The 25,239-nt window shown below is 42.4% G+C and overlaps 1 protein-coding gene across 1 annotated transcript in view; it reads right to left on the reverse strand.

The window, feature by feature from the left end:
* Positions 1–6,397: 6,397 nt before the first annotated feature.
* Positions 6,398–25,239, reverse strand: part of LOC137419532 (nucleoplasmin-3-like) — a 38,085-nt gene continuing 19,243 nt past the window's right edge. Inside the window, exons 3-7 of the mRNA XM_078771041.1 lie at positions 25,065–25,147; positions 10,822–10,941; positions 9,631–9,736; positions 9,253–9,515; positions 6,398–6,580 (exon numbers count right to left, since the gene is read on the reverse strand). Coding sequence (XP_078627167.1) covers positions 6,572–6,580; positions 9,253–9,515; positions 9,631–9,736; positions 10,822–10,941; positions 25,065–25,147 — 581 coding nt within the window. The 3' untranslated portion in view covers positions 6,398–6,571. The remainder of the gene's footprint in view (positions 6,581–9,252; positions 9,516–9,630; positions 9,737–10,821; positions 10,942–25,064; positions 25,148–25,239) is intronic.

The following is a 25,239-nucleotide window of genomic DNA, read 5'->3' on the forward strand; positions in this document are numbered from 1 at the left end:
CGCATTTTTTAGCTGATCAAACAATTAGGCATTTTTTAGCTGATCAAACAATTAGGCATTTTTTAGCTGATCAAACAATTATGCATTTTTTAGCTGATCAAACAATTAGGCATTTTTTAGCTGATCAAACAATTAGGCATTTTTTAGCTGATCAAACAATTATGCATTTTTTAGCTGATCAAACAATTAGGCATTTTTTAGCTGATCAAACAATTAGGCATTTTTTAGGTGATCAAACAATTAGGCATTTTTTAGCTGATCAAACAATTATGCATTTTTTAGCTGATCAAACAATTATGCATTTTTTAGCTGATCAAACAATTAGGCATTTTTTTAGCTGATCAAACAATTAGGCATTTTTTAGGTGATCAAACAATTAGGCATTTTTTAGCTGATCAAACAATTAGGCATTTTTTAGTTGATCAAACAATTAGGCATTTTTTTAGCTGATCAAACAATTAGGCATTTTTTAGCTGATCAAACAATTAGGCATTTTTTAGCTGATCAAACAATTATGCATTTTTTAGGTGATCAAACAATTATGCATTTTTTAGCTGATCAAACAATTAGGCATTTTTTAGCTGATCAAACAATTAGGCATTTTTTAGCTGATCAAACAATTGTACATGTTTTAGCTGATCAAACAATTAGGCATTTTTTTAGCTGATCAAACAATTGGATATGTTTTAGCTGATCAAACAATTAGGCATTTTTTTTAGTTGATCAAACAATTAGGCATTTTTTTAGCTGATCAAACAATTCGGCTTTTTTTTTTTAGCTGATCAAACAATTAGGCATTTTTTCGGTGATCAAACAATTATGCATTTTTTAGCTGATCAAACAATTATGCATTTTTTAGGTGATCAAACAATTATGCATTTTTTAGCTGATCAAACAATTAGGCATTTTTTAGCTGATCAAACAATTAGGCATTTTTTAGGTGATCAAACAATTAGGCATTTTTTAGCTGATCAAACAATTATGCATTTTTTAGTTGATCAAACAATTATGCATTTTTTAGCTGATCAAACAATTAGGCATTTTTTTTAGCTGATCAAACAATTAGGCATTTTTTAGGTGATCAAACAATTAGGCATTTTTTAGCTGATCAAACAATTAGGCATTTTTTAGTTGATCAAACAATTAGGCATTTTTTAGCTGATCAAACAATTAGGCATTTTTTAGCTGATCAAACAATTACGCATTTTTTAGCTGATCAAACAATTAGGCATTTTTTAGCTGATCAAACAATTAGGCATTTTTTAGCTGATCAAACAATTATGCATTTTTTAGCTGATCAAACAATTAGGCATTTTTTAGCTGATCAAACAATTAGGCATTTTTTAGCTGATCAAACAATTATGCATTTTTTAGCTGATCAAACAATTAGGCATTTTTTAGCTGATCAAACAATTAGGCATTTTTTAGGTGATCAAACAATTAGGCATTTTTTAGCTGATCAAACAATTATGCATTTTTTAGCTGATCAAACAATTATGCATTTTTTAGCTGATCAAACAATTAGGCATTTTTTTAGCTGATCAAACAATTAGGCATTTTTTAGGTGATCAAACAATTAGGCATTTTTTAGCTGATCAAACAATTAGGCATTTTTTAGTTGATCAAACAATTAGGCATTTTTTTAGCTGATCAAACAATTAGGCATTTTTTAGCTGATCAAACAATTAGGCATTTTTTAGCTGATCAAACAATTATGCATTTTTTAGGTGATCAAACAATTATGCATTTTTTAGCTGATCAAACAATTAGGCATTTTTTAGCTGATCAAACAATTAGGCATTTTTTAGCTGATCAAACAATTGTACATGTTTTAGCTGATCAAACAATTAGGCATTTTTTTAGCTGATCAAACAATTGGATATGTTTTAGCTGATCAAACAATTAGGCATTTTTTTTAGTTGATCAAACAATTAGGCATTTTTTTAGCTGATCAAACAATTGTACATGTTTTAGCTGATCAAACAATTAGGCATTTTTTTTAGTTGATCAAACAATTAGGCATTTTTTTAGCTGATCAAACAGTTAGACATTTTCAAACAATTGGCCCCGCCATCTACTTTCTGATCAATCCTCTTGAGGAAGTTCAGTCATTTAAACTCCTGGGTCTCACCATCAGCCATGACCTTTCTTGGGCAAACCACATTTTCAAAATTGGCCTCCAAATCCAGCCACCTACTGGGCAACCTGCATCATACAAAGTCCGTCTTTTGGCACACCTGAACACCAAGGCCTTCATCCGCAGCTTCATGGAGTACTGCTCTCTACTTTGGGCTGGCTCCCCTGACTCGCATCTTGCTCAGCTTGACGTTGTGGAAACCAAGGTCTTTAAGATTATTACAATCTCCCGTGATGAAGCTGAGTCTATGGGCCTATCATTTTCACACCTCAGACAGGTCATTAGTCTGTTTTCTGCAGCCTCCTTTGTGGTCGTGCACCCTCTTCCCTTTCCATGTTGCCCCCCTAATCCCTCCCAGGTTTCTGCTCGTACCCCCTCTGGTAAACCTTCCAAAATCCACAAAATCCACAAACGACTCCAAAGTGATAAAGCTAAAAGATGCAGATAAAATGTGAATAAGTTCGATTAACAGAGAAAAATCATATGATTCAGTTGCAAAGCATTTAAACCCTTTGCCTAATTAACCTGAAATCACTTCAGGAGCAAATTATTTGTTTGAAAAGTTACAAAATAAGTGTAATAGGTTGCACCTGCATGTAATCAGTGGGTTAACCTAAAAAGTAAGCTCCCCCACTTATCTATGGAGTTTGAAGGTGGAACTCACTTGGTCAACCCAGCAAGGCAAACATGAAGACCAAGGAGGTTTCCAAAGGAGTCAGACAAATGGTGAAGCATCGTTCAGGAGAGAGTTATAAGAAGATTTCAAAGTCACTCATTCTCCCTTTGAGTACGGTGAAATACATCATTAAGAAGTTGAAGACATATTGTACCACCCAGGCTCTACCCAGATCAGGTCGCCCAACCAAACAGCAGCCAGACAAGCAGGAAACTGGTTTGGGATGTCTCTGTAAATCCAACAATGACTGAAAGATCTGCAAGGTTCTTCGTCTGAGATGGGGTCAGTGTTCATCAATCAGAAATATCTCATTCCCTTCTCAAAGCTGGCCTCTATGGATATTGGACAGGTTGTAAGAAAGAAGCCGTTACTGAAAAAGACGGATCGAAAAGCTCATATGGCGTTTGCAAAAAAACAACGATGATACTGCAGGCATGCGACAGAAAAGTTGTGGTGAGACGAGACAGAAATTGAACTTTTTGGTCTAAATGCAAGACGTTACGTCTGGTGCAAGCCGAAATGCACATCACCCAATCAACACCATCCCTACTGTCAAGCATGCTGGTGGCAGCATCATGTTATGGGGATGCTTTTCATCAACAGGGACTGGTAAGCTTGTCGAGATAGAAGGTACAATGGACAGAGAAAGTACAGGGGAATTGTTGATGAAAACTTGCTCAAGTCATCCGTGAATCTGAAACTGGGTAGGAGATTCATATTTAAGCAGGACAATGATCCGAAGCACAAAGCTAAAGCCACACAGGAGTGGCTGAAAAAAGAAGAAAATAAATGTTCTTGAGTGGCCAAAAGTCCTGAGCTGAACGCAATTTAACATTTATGGCAAGACTTGAGGATTGCAGTTCATCAACAATCCCCATGAAACTTGGCAGAACTAGAGACATTTTAACGTGAAGAATGGGCAAATATTTCACCATCTTTGTCATCAGATCAGTCTTTTGGGACCTGCCACTGGTAACATGTAACCCAGTGCTACCTGCCGCATGGTCGGGTTGGCGGCAACTAAACCGACACCCCTCACTGGCTTTTCTCCAAAAGCACCAAAAGAGAAGCCTGGCAAAGGGCGGATGAGCTCCCATGGGGACAAACGCCATTCAGTAAGGAAATGGTGTCTCCTAAAAAACTCCCACCCAGTTTGGACCAGATCAAGTCATATTGGTGGTGAATACTTTTTTAAAATGGTACGTGCCGCTTCCTTCTTTGAAAAGGATTGAGCACGGACAATTCCCATCGGTTGGCATCCATTGGGAGGAATAAATTCCTCCTGAGGAAATGCCCCGCTGAGTACGGTGAGAAAAGCGGCGCGATTGTTATGACGTCGCTGGTACCGAGTATCCTGGGAAGTGACGGCACTTTCCCCCAAGCTCAGTGGCTGTTTAAAGTGTTTGTCTTGTCAGTATGACCGTGTGTGTGTGTGAGCTCTATTATGGGCCTTAGCCCATGTACAGGTCTGCCAAAAGTAATGACTATTTGCATTGTAAATTGTTCTGAAGGCAATGTACTGTTTGCTTTTCTGTTGAAGGTTAATCTTAAGGGTTGAATTTATAATGGATAAGTGGACTTTTCAGGAGGGCACCGATTGTGGAGATGTACTTCCGAAACGGTTGCAGCGTTGTGTGTGCACAGCATGAATTCCGAAGATCACGTGGCGACAGACTGGTTCAATGGCGGATGCAAAAAGGTCAGGTCGTCCGAGGTCAGTGAGAACTGCAGCAAGCATTGCGGCTGTCCAGGAAGACATGGTGCACTCACCGAATAAATCTTGTAAATGGCGAGCCCATGAACTGAAGATTTCCAAGACCAACTGTATCGGATTATGAAAACGCACAATGGGTATTATCCATTTTCTTTGAGGCTACCTGAAAGACATGGTATACCATACAAACCCAGGACATTACAGGAACTAAAGGACAAAATTCGTAGAGAAATCCTTAACATTCAGTTGGAAATACTGGCATCAGTAATGGAGTGTGTTGTGCAGCAGGCACAATTTTGTGCGGATGCCCGTGCCGGTTACTTACTGGATGCGATTTTCACGAAAAATCTCCAAAGTGTTTTCTTTCATTTCCATCTTGTATATTAAGTACAACATACTAATTATTTCCTACATTGCTGTTTGAAATCGTCACGACTTTTTGGCAGACCCTGTATAAAAATGAAATCTCTCTGTGTAAAGCGAGATTCATTCATTGCTGCAAAAGGTGCTTCCCCAAATTACTGCCTTAAAGGACTGAATACTTTTGCAACCAGTGAATTTTAGTTTGTATATGTTTTTGCAGGTATTCCTAACATGTAACCTACTTTAAATGTTGAGGTTGATCTCTTAAGTTATGAATAAAAATAAATAAAGTTCAATTGGAAAAATTGTTTCTATGCAATTCATCTAAATGTGGCATTAATGGTAGGGGGTGAATACTTTTTCAGGCCACTGGAAGCTTCCCCTTTGTGCACCAAATGCCCATTTAACTTAATATTGCATGTCAACATTAGTAATAAATAGCTTCGAGTAGGCTGACGGTCATCTCTTGAGGTTGGAGTTCAGATGACTGCTGATTTGAGGGGACCCCTCCTCTCCTCCCCCACCCCCCCCCAACCCCCTCCCTCCCCTGGGAGCCGAAATCGAAACATCTAAGACCGGGCGATCATGTGGACCATCGAGTAGAAAGGCGGTATCGGGTTTCACAGCAATTGATTGATAAATAAGGGACGAGTAGGGATCCAAAGTTTGGGGGTTAACCCCTCACTTCCTCCCACCTCCTGATAGCCCCCATGATCCGAGGCGACTGTCTTGTATTCATTTGTCAAGTTTCAGAACAATCAGCTGGGTGACAAGGGAGGAGTAGCAAAAATAACAAAGTTAACTGATGGACGGATGTCTGGAGCATGACCAATTTTACAAGTTAACCTCTTCGAGAATCAAGATGACCTAAAAAACATTGCACACCGCATCAAGACAAAACTTTAAAATGATAATCTTTACAAGTGCAAGTTAAACCTGTGGTAACACCAACACTTCCGAGATCGAAATTTGCAACTAACAGTTGTTACTCAGATTTGTACATCAGTTGGAACATTGTACGATGGAGAGTCCTTTTGGATGCCGCACAAGGCTGTGGAGTCGCATCAATGGCTGAGCCACTGATGCAACACCCTCTACACGTCACAGCAGGAATGTGTAATTAGTTCATGGTGCCGGAGATAACTCTTCGTGAAGGACACCGTGGGATCTAGCATCCACTAATTAATGCCGGCATACAGGAGGAGGAGTGTTCAAAAAGTTGAGATACTCAACACCAACAATCGAAGATAGGTAAACTTTTTCTCGTTAATGTACAAGTATATTCAATGGATAATGGAGGGCCATACATTTGATACGCCGAGAAATGCTCCGAACAGACCTAATCCTGGACTGGTGGCCACTCCGTCACAGAAATTTGGTCAGGTAACAGGCGATAGCTCAACTACTCTTCATGAAATCCGTGGGATGCTTCAATGTTCACCAACGCCCATTGCTGGCAGACGCGTCGTCCGGCGTAACGTCCGTTCGATGGTTGGTACACAAGGCGAAACATTTCAAAAATTGCTTTATTGAACACCTCAAGAACACGGTGATGATTAAGGAGGGAACCTTTAACGCAGACAAAGGGTCTCAAACAATTAAATTACACATAATATAAAAACACACAATTATGATAAGCTTCCAACTCTTTCAGGACCATCTCCATTCTCAAAGATGAAATTCATTTGTCCTGTGAATGAAGAATAAATAAAATAAAATAAAAACATTGAAAGTTCAAGTCCATTTTGATCCTGGGTTTAAATCACATGTGAAACAACCAATCTGTTTTACAAGGAACTTCAACGAAGGAGGCCATTATAGGCCCATCAAGCCTCTGGTTTGGCTGTGTTCTATCCTCTAAATTCCGAGCAGCATGCAAGGAAGCAGCACACAGCATTTTTAAAGTCTTTGGTTTGACTCGGCCGGGGTTTGAAATGCTGACCTCCCAGACTCAGAGGGGACGCTCTAACCATTAAACCAACAAGTCTGATTAAGACCATGATCTGGTCTGAAGACCGGAGATCGATGTCAAACCACAGGGAAGACAGTCGGATTCACGTCCCTTCCACAGGACAGTATGCTCCATGATACAGCACCTCATTGTGGTACTGCCTAATGGCCAAACAAACAACACACACAACAACATGCATTTTAAGGCCATTTTCCCTGCTAGAGCAGGGGTTAGCCTTGCGGTCCCCATGACAATCTTCTCCATTTTGCCCTATTTTCTGCATCTCTCCTTGTTAACCCCCTTGCCCGCATTTCTTCTTCCACCATCTATAGCCAAGTCTTTCTCGGTCTTCCGCGTCCTCTACTTCCTTCTACATTAATTTCCATCACTCTTCTCAACCAGTCACTTTCATCCTTCCTCAACACATGACCAAACCATCTCAACCTGTTCCTCTTCACAGCATCAATCACAGGCAATATTCCCATCATCTTTCGCAATTCATCATTTGTCTTCCTCTCTCTCAACGATACTCCGCACATCCATCGAACCATTCGCATTTCCACCCTTTCCAGCCTTCGTTGCTGCTCTACGTTCATTACGCATGTCTAGCTCCCATAAATCATAACACTTCTCACACATGCAGCATACACCTTTCCCTTCAGCTTCAGCGACACTCCCCTCCTCATCAGCACGCCACTCAGTTCCCGAAACATCTTCCATGCACATCTCACTCGAGCAACCGTTGCCGAGTCTGATCCACCTTCTCCATTCAGCATGTCTCCGAGGTAGCAAAATGTTTTCACACCTTCCAGCTTCACGCCGTCTCCAAGATCCAACTCAACATTTCCTCCATCTGCAGCTCCCTCTGTGCACACCTTACATTTGAATGTAGCTGCCACACTGGTTAATGACCCTCTCAGACCACTACATTTTTGATGAACCCACTCAGCGCACATTGTACATTGAATGGAGTTCACTCCGACACCCTTCCTGCACACAGCACACGGCCACTTCCCAGTTCTTTCCACCTCACCACATGCTTTACCACTTGCCATCACCTTCGTCTTTCCGATATTCACCTTCAGACCTTTTGTCTCCATACATTCCTTCCACTTGCTCATCTTTTCCTTCAGTCCATCCATACTTTCCGCAATCAACACCAGATCATCTGCATACAACAACTCCCACGGTAAACCCTCCTTTACGTTCTGAGCCAGCACCTCCATCACAGCTACAAATAGTAGTGGACTTAGTACGGACCCCTGATGCACTCCCACCTTCACCTCAAACTCACCACTGTTCCCGTCCTTCGTCCTTACAACTGTGCGCGGTCTTTTGTACATTGCCATCACTACTCTGATCAACCATTCCTCCACTCCTAACTTCCTCAATGCCCATGTCAATACTTTGCGTGGAACCCTATCGAATGCTTTCTCCAGATCAACAACAAACAAGAGGAAAAAAACAAAAACCTAACGAGTTGAGCGTTTCTCCCACTTTTCATACAATGCAATTTCATCATACATTAACAACTACTTATTATTGCTACCTCCACCACCAAAGGTGGACAGGTTGTTTGCACCACAGCATGTCTGTCTGTGACCAGGACGTCTGAAAATGTTGTTGACAGATTCAGACGATATTTGTTGGAGAGGTTGGGGATGTGACAAGGACGAATCGATTAGATTTTGGTGAAGATCCGGACCCGGATACTAGAATTTTAAAGCGATTCTTCTTCATTCAGAGACAGCGCAAAAAAACTATATATATAATTATATTTTTTAAAGTTAGACGGATTATGACAAAACTTGGTAGATAAGAATGGGTGGCGACCAGAACAAGCCGATTAGATTTTGCTTTGGGTCCGAATAGAGATCCGGCCTATCAGTGAGATACAAAACGTAAACTGTTCAGCCTGGCGGAGGTATGTGCCCTACCGAGTGCCCTTCTAGTCATGTATGCAGCATATGGCTGCTAATAACATCATTGACCGAGGGCACGGCCGTGCTGCTGATGCAACACTCTCCGTAGGTTAGAGAAGGAATTTGGAATTTCTTTATGGTCCCGATAGCTCGCATACTCTTCGCGAAGGACACCAATGGATCTTTAACGTCCACCGACTAATGCTGGCAGATGGGACTCCCAGTTTTTAACGTCCATCCTAGGGACAATCACATGCATTGATGCCCTGCCCTGCCTGCGAAACACCAGGATAAGTTTGTAGCTGGGCTGAGATTTGAACCCAGGTGAGCCGACAAGAGGAAAATGTGCATACCTCTCGGCCATCCTGCCAGCCCAGATTAACTACACTTAAAAACAAGATATAGATATTTGTAAAATTCTCATTATTGTTCACTGCAGCAAATGTCTGCCGTTTAATACTTAGTAACAGCCTTAAGAAACGGTCTCACCTTCTTGGATCTAGTGCGCTTGATACTGGATTTATTCCTCCTTCCCAAAAGCTTTGGACTTGCCACATGAGAATCATCTTGATGCTCATCCTCTTTCTCTTCAACTGTTGCTGATTCTTCTCCTTCTTTTTCTCCTTCTTTTTCTCCTTCCTCATCACCTTTCTCGTTGCACTCAGCTTTGCCAGTACTGGCTGCAACCACCGGCTCCTCATATTGGTTTTCATTTTCAATTCCGGTTCCGTTTCCAGTGCCGTAACAATCACCTGCAATCATCTATCCGTTAGCCAAAATTGAAACAAAACTCTTCCAATATGTATTCAATTCCACAAAAAATTCCACTGATGCAAAATGACAAGCATGGCCAGGCATGGGACTCACTCCTCGGAATCCTCACAATATTCCGTCCACAGAGGTGTAGAGGTCCAGAACCACATCGCAGCCTTAGTATGACGGGCAGGTCCAATTCACACCCAGATAGAGAGATCTGAACATCGATAACCAATAACACATCAGGCAAAACAACAATGACAAACGGCACCAGCTGGATTACGTTGGAAACTGACATTTAACAGATTCGTACACCCACACACTACAGGAGGGGCAGGAAGTGTCATTCCTCTTTGGGGTATATAGATTACAGTCCATCTATAGTCGGCTCTCAAGAACATTGGGTGTGTTCATTTACCAAGTTTCTTGTGGAGAGATCGCCAAGTGGTTTAAGCATTCAAGCAAGCACGCCATTCAAAACCGTTAAGGAACGGCTGGCTTGGCAAGCGCTAGCTAGCAGCTTGGCAAATGAGCACAACCCGAACTTCCTCCCTTTCAGTTTCATGTTAAACAGCAGGAGCGAGTTTCAAAAGGTCGCCACGAAAAACACCAAGTTAGCACCAGGAAGGGCCATGTTATTTACCCAACCCTTGTGGGGTATATAGAGCACAGTAGATCTTTGCTCAGTTCTGTAAGTAAAACATACCTCACGGATGTCGGGATTCCTCCAAATTTATTTGTTTAGTGTTATAAACAGCATTAGCGACTGTTAAAAAAGCTAATAATACGTGTTTGTGGTTTATAATTTTTTTTACTTCTGGTAGAGGCCGTTGCTCCCACAAAAATGCCATGATAAGCTATTTATAAACGTCGACTCAATGTTTGTTCAAGGAGGAAAAACACTTTGGGGAGGTGGGATACTAATGGTATTAATATTGTTTTGTAATAACATTCATATTATGCTATTATCATTAGTTTTGTTATTCGAAGCGGCCTTAGAAAAACGTCACAATAAAGCTAACTTTGCATGGATATACACCTCAACATGCAACCCCATTGACGGCAATGGTGGGGAAAACCCGCTCGGGGGAGAAAACCCCCTTGGGGAGGGGGGGGGGGCAAGTTAATGTGCTACAACCTTCATTATGTAACCCTTAGTCATTCTGTCATGGTTGGTTGAGATCGGATAAGTTACGACAGAATGTATTTGGGTCAAAAATTCATCAGACAGACAGACACCAAATGGCATATTTTTGTATGATGATATGGGAGCCTGCAGGGACCAAGCAGTGTAAATTGTACCATGATTGTGTGAGGTGGCCGAAGAACAGCTAAGAGTGCAGGAAGAAGACCACCATTCAGGGAAACTCCTTCTATTTCCACAATGTGCATTTCGTCCGTCGACGTTTCATCCAAACAAATCTGATGAAGACATCAAAAAAAGAATAAAAACGCTATTTTGAATATCCGCAATCACAGAAAATAGACAACTTTGGGGATGCATCCAGAATCGGGTGCGATTTCTTTTAATTCCTCTTGCTTCCTGTGTTGAAGTCAAAATGACTGCTAAATGGTTCTAGGATTTAAAGAAGTTATCGGGTAGCAGGATTTTTACCTAACATGACCTCTGACCTTTGACATTATGACCCAAAAATCTAATCAGTTCATCTTTACATCATTATACATACCTGTACCAAGTTTTACTTAGATCCCTTCAGCCATTCTGAAGTTATCATGGAAACGAAAACCTATCATGGATGGTTGGACGGTCAGACAACCCAAAAACATAATGCGTTCGTCGGTGGAGGTATTAAAATTTCCGTAGTATTAAATCCCTGAGACATTTCATTTAAGACCGCTTTAGACCAAAGTCCCGGTGTGTACCCTGGTTAGAATAGGTACACCGTATCCCTGCGTGTCATAAGAGGCGACTAAGAGGGTTGGCATCAGGAAGGGCATCCGACCATAAAAAAAAAACATTGCCTCAAAAAGAGAACCATGACAATTACAACGACATATGAGCAGGGTACAGCCCGAAGTGGAGATCGGTTTCTGAGGTTTGGGACATGGAATGTAGGAACAATGACAGGAAGATCAGGAGAAGTGGTGGAAGTATTGATCAGAAGAAGAGTGGACATATGTTGTGTGTAGGAGACGAGATGGAAGGGAAGTGGTGTGAGAATGGTGAAGGGTCGGCAGGCACAGAAATACAAGTTTGTGTGGCAAGGGTGCCCAGAGGGCGTGAATGGTGTTGGTGTCCTGTTTTCTGAGGAGTTTGTAGACAGTGTGGTGAGTGTGACTAGAGTGAGTGATAGGTTGATGATTGTGAAAATGATGATTGGAAAGCTCTTGGTGAACGTCATCTCGGGATATGCTCCGCAGGTTGGTCGGAGCGATGAAGAGAAGGACAAGTTCTGGTGTGCGATAGAGAAACCGATGGAAAACGTGAAAGATGAGGAAGTTGTTGTGGTAGGAGGAGACCTAAATGGACATGTGGGAAGGAGTATGGACGGTTTTGAGGGAGTTAATGGGGGTTACGGATATGGTGTGAGAAATGGAGAAGGTGAAAGGATTTTGGAGTTTGCTGATGGAGCCGATTTGTAATACTCAGTTCCAGAAAGAGGATAATAAGCTTGTTACATACACGTCAGGTGGGTCGACGACAACCGTTGACTACCTGATGGTGCGTAGGCGAGATAGGGGGCACCTCCGGGACACAAAGGTGATCCCGGGGGAGGAGGCTGTTTCACAGCACCACTTGGTTGTCTGCGACATAAGGGTGAAAGGTGCGAGGAGAGCTCGGCGGGTGAAGTACCAACCGAGAATGAAGGTGGAGGTTGAAAGAGGTGACAGCGAGGGAGGCATTAAAAGAGAGGCTGAGTAGGGTAGAGGATGATGTGATTGAGCTTGAACGTGGTTGGATGTCAATGAAAGATAGTCTGTTGGGAGCCGTTGGTGAGGTATGTGGATGGACAAAAGGACCACCGAGGCACTCGGAAACATGGTGGTGGGATGAGGAAGTTGGAAAGAGGATTGACGAGAAGAGGAAGAAGTTCAAGGAGTGGCAGAAGGCGAAGGGTACGGGAGCAGAAAAAGCAGAGCATGAAAGTTATAAGGCAGCCAAGAAGGCTGCAAAGAAAGAGGTAGCAAAGGCACAGGAGGCATGTAGGAAAATGTTCGGAGAAAGCTTGGATTCGGAAGAGGGTCAGATAGCGGTATTCAGGATTGCAAAGCAGATAGCGAAAGAGAGGTGTGATGTGATGGGGGTGAGTTGCTTGAAGGATGAAGTGGGACAAATCGTTGTCGACCCAGATGGAATTAAAGGAAGATGGAAAAGATATATGGAAATGCTGTTGAATACAGAGAATGAATGGGATGGCAACATAGAGAGTAACCCAGTTTTAGGACAGGCAGAGAAGATAACTGAGAAGGAAGTTGAGGAAGCGATAAAAGCAATGAAGAGTAGAAAAGCGGGAGGGCCGACGGGAGTTGTGGGAGATATGTTGAAGGCAGCAGGAAGTTGTTGGGGTGTGAAGAGAATGACAGAGATCTGTAATCTGGTGGTGAAAGAAGGCCGCATTCCAGTGGATTGGGAACTGAGTACCCTCGTCCCTCTATACAAGGGGAAAGGTGACCCTATGGAGTGTGGCTCGTACCGAGCGATAAAATTATTGGAGCATGGAATGAAGGTATTGGAAAGGGTGTTGGAGAGGAGGATAAGGAAGAAGGTGAAGATCGACGAAATGCAGTTTGGATTTGTGCCAGGAAGAGGAACGACAGACGCGCTCTTTATTGTGAGGCAGTTGCAGGAGAAGTACATGAAGAGGAAGAAGTTGTTTCTTGGGTTTGTTGATCTGGAGAAAGCATTTGATAGGGTTCCACACCAAGTATTGACATGGGCATTGAGGAAGTTAGGAGTGGAGGAATGGTTGATCAGAGTCGTGATGGCAATGTACAAAAGAGCGCGCACAGCTGTAAGGACGAAGGACGGGAACAGTGGTGAGTTTGAGGTGTAGGTGGGAGTGCATCAGGGGTCGGTACTAAGTCCACTACTATTTGTAGCTGTGATGGAGGTGCTGGCTCAGAACGTAAAGGAGGGTTTACCGTGGGAGTTGTTGTATGCAGATGATCTGGTGTTGATTGTGGAAAGTATGGATGGACTGAAGGAAAAGATGAACAAGTGGAAGGAATGTATGGAGACAAAAGGTCTGAAGGTGAATATTGGAAAGACGAAGGTGATGGCAAGTGGTAAAGCATGTGGTGAGGTGGAAAGAACTGGGAAGTGGCCATGTGCTGTGTGCAGGAAGGGTGTCGGAGTGAACTCCATTCAATGTACAATGTGCGCTGAGTGGGTTCATCAAAAATGTAGTGGTCTGAGAGGGTCATTAACCAGTGTGGCAGCTACATTCAAATGTAAGGTGTGCACAGAGGGAGCTGCAGATGGAGGAAATGTTGAGTTGGATCTTGGAGACGGCGTGAAGCTGGAAGGTGTGAAAACATTTTGCTACCTCGGAGACATGCTGAATGGAGAAGGTGGATCAGAATCGGCAACGGTTGCAAGAGTGAGATGTGCATGGAAGAAGTTTTGGGAACTGAGTGGCGTGCTGATGAGGAGGGGAGTGTCGTTGAAGCTGAAGGGAAAGGTGTATGCTGCATGTGTGAGAAGTGTTATGATTTATGGGAGCGAGACATGGGTAATGAACGTAGAGCAGCAACGAAGGCTGGAAAGGGTGGAAATGCGAATGGTTCGGTGGATGCGCGGAGTATCGTTGAGAGAGAGGAAGACAAATGATGAATTGCGAAAGATGATGGGAATAGAGCCTGTGATTGATGCTGTGAAGAGGAACAGGTTGAGATGGTTTGGTCATGTGTTGAGGAAGGATGAAAGTGACTGTTTGAGAAGAGTGATGGAAATGAATCTAGAAGGAAGTAGAGGACGGGGAAGACCGAGAAAGACTTGGCTAAAGATGGTGGAAGAAATGCGGGCAAGGGGGTTAACAAGGAGAGATGCAGAAAATAGGGCAAAATGGAGAAGATTGTCATGGGGACCGCAAGGCTAACCCCCGCTCTAGCAGTGAAAATGGCCTTAAAATGCATGTTGTTGTTGTGTTGTTGTTAGACCATTTAAGACATTTAATCCCTCCCCCCACCCCTCTTTGGACCTTTTATAGTGTTACACCCTTTGACCCTTGCACCTTTACACCCCTTTACCTTTTGTATCCCACTGATAAGCCAGACCTTCACCAAAATCTAATCAGCTTATTCTTAACACTGACCTAACTCATCCGCCACGTTTTGTCATGATCCATCCACAAACGTTTGAGATATCATGCTATATATCGTTTTTAGCTTTATCTCTCAATTGTGAAAATACACTTTACAAATTCGAATATTGATATCCAGATCTTCATCAAAATCGAATGAATCAGTCCTCGGCACACTTCCAACCCGTACACCAAGTTTCATCTGAATCATTCCATAACGTTTTGAGATATCCTGCTCACAGACAGTTTGGTTCAGACAAAGGGTGAAAACAACCTCCACCTGCGGTGGCGGAGGTAATGTCAATCAATCATAACCTGTCGAGTTTGTCCGGATACATTACAATCTTAACGAGAGCAATGCGACTGTGTCGCCAATACGCCTCCACATAGTCCCTGCCCGTGACAGCATGTACATGCCCTTATTCACTGGCCTAAAAATAAACAAGTTCGATTTAAATCTCTTCTACCATTTTCAAGTATCACATTTTTACCAGACAGGACAGGTTTCATATCGATCTGTGAAGCAGTTTTGGAGAAGGGATTTTTTTTTAAATATCGGCTTTCAAGCCGATATGGCTGCCAAACCACGTGACATATGACATCAAAAATGTAAACTCTGCATATGCATGGGTCGGCGATCACGTTTTTTAAGTTTCGTGCTGATCGGATAAGGTTAGTTTTTCTATCCAAGATGGCTTCCAAACCAAGTGACCTACGATGTCATAATTTTCAAACTATATGCAGCAATGGTGTTAGATGACATTTGTAGAGTTTCGCATTAATAGAGTAAGCAGTTTCTGAGATATAATTATTTAATATTTTCCTTCAATCCAATATAGCTGCCAAACCATGTGACCGATGACATTTTCTTGATCAATTTTTAATCGCCAAGCCTAATCAATGACACGTACAGTTGAGTCGACTGCTATGGTGGTTTGGGAGAAGATGTTTTTTAAAGGTTTTAGGTTAAATCCAATATGGCTGCCAAACCATGTGACATATGATGTCATAAATTTAATATTTCAATACAAATGGGTCATTGATTATGTGCATGCAATTTCAGATTTTTAGGATAAGACATTTGATTCAAACATTTATGGCTGGTATACCACTTCACTGATGTCACTCTTATCATACTTTTGTTCCCAATTGGGAGTCCTTGACAATGTGCCAAGTATCAAATTTTTCCAATCAGTGGTTTCCGAGAAATAATTTTTATTATTATTCTCGTTTAATCCAAGATGGCTGCCATACCACGTGATCGATAACATCACAATTATCATAAAAACATTCCACATGGGTGTCGATCCTAACCTCAAAGATTTGTCTCAATCGGACATGTGGTCGCTGAGAAAAACAAGGTTTAGCCCGTATGGACGGATGGACAACCCGAAAACAAAGTCTCCGGCCCGGGGGTTGAGGCATAAAAATACTTGCCTTCAGCTTCAAGGTCAAATATTCACCCTGACCTCCATTATACAAAATGTAACCCGTTTACAAAAGTTGTAATGGCAATCGACCCAAACAAGGCATAAAGACACTCTAAACTAGAACGCCACTCAGTAGAGCGCATACTCCCGCCGTGGGTGGCCTCTGCTGAGCCTTATCTTCCAATGGCAAAAAAAATCCTTCAAAAAAATTCCTGGATCCGGAATAATATCCTGAGCTTCACCAAAAACTAATCAATTCTTCCTTATCCCAAGGGCAATCAACCCACCAACTTTCATCCAAATCCATTCAGAACTTTTCCAGATATCTTGTTCACAAACATACGAACACATACGCGCGCGCGCGCGGGAGTAATAAGGGGCTAAGGGAAGGTTAGAAAAAAATAAGAGTAAAAGCGAAACCAAATAAAAATAAATAAAGAAATAAAATAACCAGAAAACATTCAAGACACAGGAAGTACCAGAAATCAGGTAACATGCAATTAAACCTCAAAGATGTAGGAAGTCGGAATTGACATTCCTCTTGAAGCTGAGTAAATCGTAGGATAATGGGAAGCATGTTACAGGTAGTGAACTCCAGAGCGAGACAGAATGAGAGATAAAACTATCTGCACAGCCTTTCATTCTGCCCATTGGATCAGCTATAGTATACAGGTGTGCGGAGATGGCAAACCGAGTGTTGCGTCCAAACACTCATATGGGAGGAACAAAGTTAGAAAGTCCAACAGAACATTTGCCATGAAAATATCTGTAGAACAAACCAAGAGTGGAAACTGACCTACGGTGAGAGAGTGGTTGAAGAGTTCAACACATGTCTGCACAAATCAGGTTGACAATGTGTTTCTGGAGCCTATCAAGTCAAGATAAGTGGCAGGCTGGTGCCCTGGCCCAAATGTGGCAACAGTACTCCATGAGGGGACGTATAGTTGCCTTATACAGGTACAAAATGGCCTCAGGAGGTAAATACCTGCGCTCGATAAAGACAACCAACTCGTTTGGAAGCATTCCTAGCAATACCAGAAATGTACTTATCCCAACGGAGTTTAGAAGACATGTCCAGACCAAGAAGCCGAAGGTCCGATGATTCTGTTATGGTTGAAGACCCCATGTGCACAGAAGGGAAAGACCTGTTTCTAGAACGAGATATAGACAACAGTTTTGGTTTTCTTTGCATTGAAGGTTACCAGCCAGTCATGCCCCCACTTCAACACATTCTCTAAATAATCATCCAATGAAACTCCAACCTCATTATGAGTGGTGTTGAGTGAATCAGCAGATGTACAGTCGAGTGAGGAATCATCAGCATACATGGCTAGCTGCGACAGAACATTATCAGGAAGATGATTGATAAAAACAAGGAACAATGTGGGACCAAGGACCAACATTGGTTTCTATCCCTGTGGAACACCAGAATTGATGGAGCAAATAGGAGAAGATTGACCCTCAAGTTCCACCTTCATCTTGCGATTTGTAAGGAAAGCCGAGATGATTGAATGCATCACTCCAGATACACCATATGACTGAAGCTTGTGGAGCAGATCCCTGTGCCAAACTTTATCAAAGGCTTTTGAGACATCCAAAGCAACTAATCGAGCTTCAATGCCCTGTTGAAATGATCCGTAATTAAGGATATCAGATCACCTGTAGAGCGAGAATAACAAAAGCCATACTGGCAGTCCGTGAGACGTTTATTGTCCTCCAGATGGCAGAGAAGTTGTTCATTGATGAAGCATTCAAATACCTTACTTATTACAGGAAGCAGGCTGATGGGGCGATAGTTACTTGGTTCAAAATGTTCACCGGCACCCTTGAAAACAGGGACAACGGAAGCCACTTTCCATGATGAAGGAAACACTGAAGCAGACAAGCACATGTTGAATAGCTTGGCAAGAATCGGTGACAGTTCGGGACAACACATCTTCAATACAATCGCAGGGATTCCATCAGGACCAGTCGCTTTTGAGGCATCTAGGGTCCGAATAATTCTGGCAACCTTCTAAGGAATGATAACTGGAACAAGAATATCAGAGTCTGTACGAGATGGAAAATCAGGAAGAGGGTATCCCTGATCATCGAGTGTTTAATCAGAAACAAAGCAGTTTAAAAAGAGGTTAGCCTTATCCACAGGTGAAGTAAAAACCTCAAGTCCATGAAAAAGAGGAGGTATAGAAGATTTATTGCGGTTGAGTACATTGTTTGTAATCCTCCAAACATTCCGAGAGCCAAGCCGCTGAGTCGCAATGGAATCGGCTACAGAAGCAGCATATTGTTGCTTGGCATCCTCAACAACTATTTTACAATGGTTACTTGCTTTGCGGAACAGACATTTTGATTTCAGAGACCCTTGCACATGGTACTGCTTGAAATAGTGGTTGCGATGAGCAATTGCTGATGCACAAGCCGGAGTGAACCATGGATGGGAATGTACCTTTACTTGATAGATGCGTGGGGGAATATAAATGCCCATACCAGTGCAAATCCATTGGGATATTTCCTCGGCAGCCATATCAGAACCAAGACTGAAAGCTGAGGTCCATGGCACATCAGCAAGAAATGAACGGAATCCATCCCAATCAGCTTTCCCAAACTGAAACAGTGCGGTGAAAAGGATGCACTTGAGTTGAAAATGAGGTGTAAAAGACACACACAGAAACAGTGGAATGATCCGTGTTACCAATGAGAGGCAGAACGTTGGCAACACATTCATCAGGATAACATCACAAAAAGAGATCAAGCAAGTATCTTCCACAAGAAGCACGGTCAGGAATATAAGTGGGAGAGAAAACAATTTGCGTGAGATTTTGAGAGATTGAGAAATTGAGAAATTATCGGCATCAATACCAGGAAGGTCAGTAATGTGAGTGTACCAGCCACTCCTTGTGGTGAACGTTGAGGGTCATCAAGTACCATGATGTGTGCAGAAGGGTGGAGTAAAATCACAAGAGGGAAAGGAAGGCGAGCGATACAGAAAGACGAGATATGTTGTTGAATGTAGGAGAGCAAGGCGGAAACACAAACTCGTGAGAGCCACTTTCAAGAGAATTTTCACGAGCTAAGGGTAGAGTGTCCAACCGACACTCAGATAGAGCCAGCAGGTCAGGTAAGTTAAGCTAAACAAAAGATTGCACAGAAGAAAAGTTGGAGTGAAAATCCCTGACATTGGAGAAACAAATATTAAAAGGATTTGAGCATCGCTGTGCATGGGCTTGTGGATTGGCACATACAGGTAGAAATCTGTTATTCTTAGATTGTAGAACCATATTCATCGTGATAAAAATACAAAAAACATTGAAAAGGTAGTGGACAGGCCAGACAAGGAAGAAGAAGAAAAAAAATTGAAAAAAAAGCAAAAACGAAGAAGAAGAAGAATCTGTCAAAGTTACCGAAACAAATTTCCAAACCAGTCCAAGACACTCAATAGGGTCCCACAAACTCGTGCGAACACAGTCACAACAATGCCACTGATGGCCTCAAAAATGCAACAGAAAATGACTGCACGGACCACCCCCATGCATTGGAGTACAACCATTTCGACATTTTGCACCTGTTGATAGATCAGCCTCTCAAAGCATTACCAAACAAGAGAAAAATGACCAGTGTGGTCACCAGCTGCGACGTGTAGAATCATGAGGATATCCGTTGCAATATGCGCTACCAAATTCGACCAGTCATTAAATTATACGCATGCACTAGGGTCTTTTTGTCTTTCAGTTCTTGTCTTGTCCTTTGTTTTGCGACACAACATGCTTCATCAACTGATTACATATAACGTATGGACGTGAATGTTATTTCTGTTAATGTTAATTCATTAATGTTAATTCTGGGTGGCAGAGGGATAATTTGAAACAGGCTTGGTCGGTAGCGGAAGTCCGAGTGTATGCACATGCGCTATTCAATAATTACACCTAATTTGTGTCAAGTTCTGTGAAACGAGATCGATATGAAAACATTCATGTTGTCTTTGTTGCTAAATTTATTCTGGTTTCTTCAAACAAATAGCGATTTTAGTCCACGATGTTCTTACCTCATACCAACGCACGTCCGAGTGTATGCACGTGCGCTATTCAAACAGGCACCCCAACAACAACAACGCGGTCCTCTCATAGAGCTGCTCGTCGCAGATAAACATTTGGGATCCCATATTACCAGGGGGCCATGACCTGCAGCATGTTTATTTCTGGTACCCTTCAGAGAAAGAATTCAAGAGACAAATAATTCACAAGACAATTCAAAGAACGATGCAAAATAACAGACTAGAAATGACAGAATGGAAGAAAATAAAGGAGACTAGGATGAAAAAAATAAAAATAAAGTTATGAAAAAAGCATTACTTTATTTATTTATTTTTAACTTGCATTACTATGGATCATCTCAACAGGGCATTGGAGCACAAGGATGAAGCTCAATTATTTGCTTTGGATATCTCAAAAGCCTTTGATCAAATGTGACACGAGAATCAATGGAAGAAAAAAAAAGTAAACTAAATGGATGTGAATGAAAAAGAAGAAGCATGACTTCTGTCCCATCACAAATGTTTGAATTAATGCCTACAGAAAACTGACTTTGGAACACCGGCTGCATTTTCGATCCAATATATAATCATGTGAAACTGTTTTAAAAAATTTAAAAACCTTCATGGGTAGACGCTCCTATACGTTTCAAGTTTGACAATCGCTCAAGCAGTTATGGAGAAAACAAATTTGAAATTGAATAAATGTGAGAAAGTGAGGGCAGAAGGATTAAAAAAAAGTTAGGGTGTCGGCCGACATCCCATAGAGTCAAGGATGGTTGTGGATGCCCATTTCTAGTTATCAAATAATCCCTAGACCACTCAGAAGTGCATATCAATCATTGATAGTTGCTAAAGACGAATAAAATTTGAATCTTTAATAAGAGGATGACAGTTTTTCAGTTCAAAAAGTGATGGGATGGAAAAAATCAGAGATGATGACTTCCCCCAGTGCTGTACCTCGGGGTCAAAGATCATAATATCCAATTATTACGTAGCACAAGGTTACATGTTTGTATCAACATAAAGGACATTTTGGTTACAGTACCTCGATCATCAGATCTCGACCTCATGACTACATCCTACCACCATTATATTGTTATGAATTTCAGAAGTGTTTTTTTTGTGTGTTGTAAAATATCACCCTCCTTTCTCCATTCAGTGTATAAAGGTCAAAGGTCGTGCCCGTAGATATTCCATATACAATCACGTAGCCAATAATAGATTTCCCTTGTTCAGTAGTTATCTCCTTATTATGTGTATTAGGTTAAGACTGTGTCGTCCATTAATTAATACTGCATTGCACCGAAGTGGAATAAGGTAGATTCCTTGCACATCCCCCCTTTCGTCAATTGCCAACTGCGTTGGGCGGTTTGCTGCATTCTGCTGCTGCTGTGGGTTGTGGTTTTTTCGCTGCAAGACTCCATTAGCCACGAGGTCATCTCAGAGCAGAAGGTGGGAGGAGTCGGCTCAGCACCGGGGACAAGGCGTGGCCTTGCCAACGCCTCCTCTAAGGGCGGGGTCGGTGAGCCCTCGCGACCAATCAGGGCCGAGGCGAGCTCACCGATGGGCGTGTCCTAGCGGCCGGCGGCTTGATCGCCGGAGGCGTTATAAAAAGCGCGCGCGGAAGCCTTTCACAAGAGAGCCGGGAGAGTCAGGGAGCCAGAGAGCCGGGAGAGTCCTGCGAGTTGCGAGGCAGAGAGAGAGAACCCGTCACGCCAGACTCTCCCCACCAGCAGCTTTGGCTCCACCAGGCAGCTTCGACCCGTTACCCCGCAGGAACCAGGATCGGTGGCCGTCGAGGTCCAGCCCGACGTCCCGTGCGGGATCAAGCTCCAGCCAGCTCCGTGCCTTCCTCTCCCTCCAGCCATCCACCTCCTGCCATTCCTGTCATCATCCCCCGTGTAAGTGTGCTCGTAGTCTGTCTTTGTGTGTCTTGTCCCTGGGTATAAGTAAGACTGCCATAGGTAAGTTAGCGTTGCACTGTCTCCTTGCTTCTTTCTGTCTTTTATTTTATTATCCTTCCTTCTTCCTTGGTTTCTTTCATTGTGTAAATAGTAGTAAATAAATCGTATTCGTATTTCAAACCCTTTTGTTCTTCTTCTTCTTTTTCACATCCGTCGTCTTTGTCTTTTCCCCATTGAAAACCTGTGGCACGATTTGGCCAACGTTCAAGGATCGGGTCTAGTTTCTGTCAATAGTTCGTGCCGTGGTTGCTAAAACCTCTCGGCAATTAACATCTGTCCGCGGTACGAACGGGGCTGTGCCACCGGCCTTTCCGGAGGTCGCTGGGCAGCGTCGGTCCACGACCACGTCGGTCAGTTATAGAAGAGGGGATTAATCCCCCCTCCAAGGGGAACCGAGGCCGACGTTGGGTTCCGTAACAATATTATCTAATCAAATCATGCATACATACATCACATACCAGTCACCACCTTTTACCCGACTTCTGCTACTTCCTGTGTCTTGGATGTTTTCTTGTTATTTTTATTTATTTATTTATTTTTATTTTGTTTTGCTTTATCCTCATATTTTTCTAACTTTATCTTAGCCCCTTACCCAGAGTGGCTGTATGCCTTGTCTGGGGCGATATCCATAAAAAAAATAAAAATAAACAATAAATATGTCGTGCATAGTACGATACTTGAGAAATCCCTAAAATAAGTTGTTGGCCTATTTTAAAATAAAAAAACACCTTTAGAGGCCATTTTCCCCGCAAGCGGGGGTTGGCCTTTTTCGGGCACCGTGGTTGTTGTTGTTTTTCGGTCCCCTTCTTGAAGCAATGTTTTACGGCCGGATGCCCTTCCTGCCGCCAACCCTGTTTGTCGCCTTTTACGACAAACAGGGAATTACCAGTGAACTGGTACTCAATTTGCCGACCTCGGAAGGATGACAGGCTGAGTCAACCCCCCTGGCATTAATTCAGTGATCGACCGGGATTCAAACCCAGGATCCTAGGATCCTAAGCTGGCACCCTAGCCACTAAGCCAACGCCAGGCTTAAGTTGTTGGCCTATGATGACCTCAAAAAGAATTGGTGGTTGAATTCAGTGACCTGGTATGCAAATCCTTTTCAGATTTCAAGTCAATCGGATGAAAATTGAGGATTTTAGAAATTTGGCCTATGTTGACCTTTTGGCCTATGTTGACCTAAAAATAGTTGGGGGTTGAATTCAGTGACCAGATATGCACATCCTGTTAAAAATTCAAGCAAATAGGATGAAAATTGACGATTTTAGAAATTTGACAAAGTTGGTGACCTTTGGCCTATGTTGAGCTATTGACCTTTTGACCCCAAAAACAATAGGCTTCTTGCTTATGACCAACTCTAGCATTTGGTGAAGTTTGGCGAAGATCGGTTGAAAATTGTGACCTGTAGGCGACTGCCAGACGGATAGAATAACGCACAAGACCAACCAATATACAGTGGAACCTCTAAATCCGAATTTAATTCGTTCCAGCGGAAGTTCGGATTGGGAAAAGTTCGGAATTAGAAACTATTTTCCTCATTAGAAATAATGGAAAGTGAATTAATCCGTTCCTGGACCCCAAAAATCCATTATCAAGACACTGTTAACTGCAAATACACATGATTCAAGGTAAAATAAGATGAGTAAATGCCCTAAATATCAAATAATAATAATAATAATAATAACAAGAAATAAATGTACTAACATGAAAATAACTGCATTTACCTTAGTGGAGAGTTCTGATGGTGCATGTGGAAGCTGGAGAGGAGGAAGGAGGGAGAGGGTTTTATTGCTTGGAAGGTGAGGCACCTTCCAAGCTAACATCAGATGACTGTGCTTCTGGTGTTTGCTCTCTTTGTCTCTTAACACCACTTGTAGAGGGTTGGGGCTCACTAGGCTTGCTTTCTTTAGAGAACCACCTCTCCAAAGTTGCCTGGTGTTGGCGACTTTTCTTAATTTTTCTGAAGTGGTCAATCACATTGTCACCGAACAAGTTAATGCTCCTGTTAACCACTGCTTTATTAGGGTGCCACCTTTCAACAATGGCCTGTGTTTTAGACCAATGGAAGCACAGTTCTTTAATTTCAGCACTGGAAATGTTACCACTAGCTCCCTCTTCCTCCTCTGAATAAATTTCCACTGCCACTTCTTCTTGCTGCATCTTGTGGAGGTGCTGAAGTTCTTCTGTGGTGAGTTCCTTGTTGTGATCCTCCACTAACTCCTCCACATCCTCTTCACTCACCTCCAAGCCCATGGACTGACCCAATGCTACAATAGCAGGCACAATAGGTTCTTCAAAGCCTTCAAAATCTCGACGCTCGCGGCGGGAAATATGAACGACGCTAACGCTATGTTGGCGGTTCGGTTATAGAAATACATTCGGAATTAGGGACAAAATTTTCTCGAATTTACGGTTCGGAATTAGAGTAGTTCGAGATGAGGGGCGTTCGGAATTAGGGGTCACTACTGTACTTGAAAATCTTCGATTTTCGCAAGTTAAAAAATAAAAATAAAAATTCTAGTTTTGCTAACAGTGTTCACAGGTTTTGGATCCAGCCCTTTTGCAGTCTCAATGGATTAAGGGTCCAAATGTCCACCAAGGATAAATGGATCAAGGGTAAATGGATTAAGGGTCCACCAAGGGTCCAAATGGATCCCCCAATAGAAGACTGACTGCATGGACCCCAAACCACCTTTACAGCTGGCAATATGGTTCGCTTACGAAGTTGGAAAGGAAGTTTAAGCTGGAGGGTAGTTCAAGTTACACTCGATCGACCTCTTTGCTCATAGCGAACAAGTTATGAAAAGACTCCGAATCACTCCGAAGTTCATACTTATCGGGCGCACGTACATACCGTGTTAATTACCAACTGGTGTTCCAATGTGCGCTCCTCCTTGTGCACAGTAAACTCTTTATTTTCAGCAGTAAGACAACAACCTGAAAAACAGGACAAACATGTACAACAGTCTGTACCCACCTCGGGTCACAAAATCAAAACAAACTGGAAAATAAGTTTGAAAAAAACAATT

Source organism: Myxine glutinosa, chromosome 1 (genome assembly GCF_964187855.1).
Source record: "Myxine glutinosa chromosome 1, kmMyxGlut1.1, whole genome shotgun sequence".
NCBI lineage: Eukaryota > Metazoa > Chordata > Myxini > Myxiniformes > Myxinidae > Myxine > Myxine glutinosa.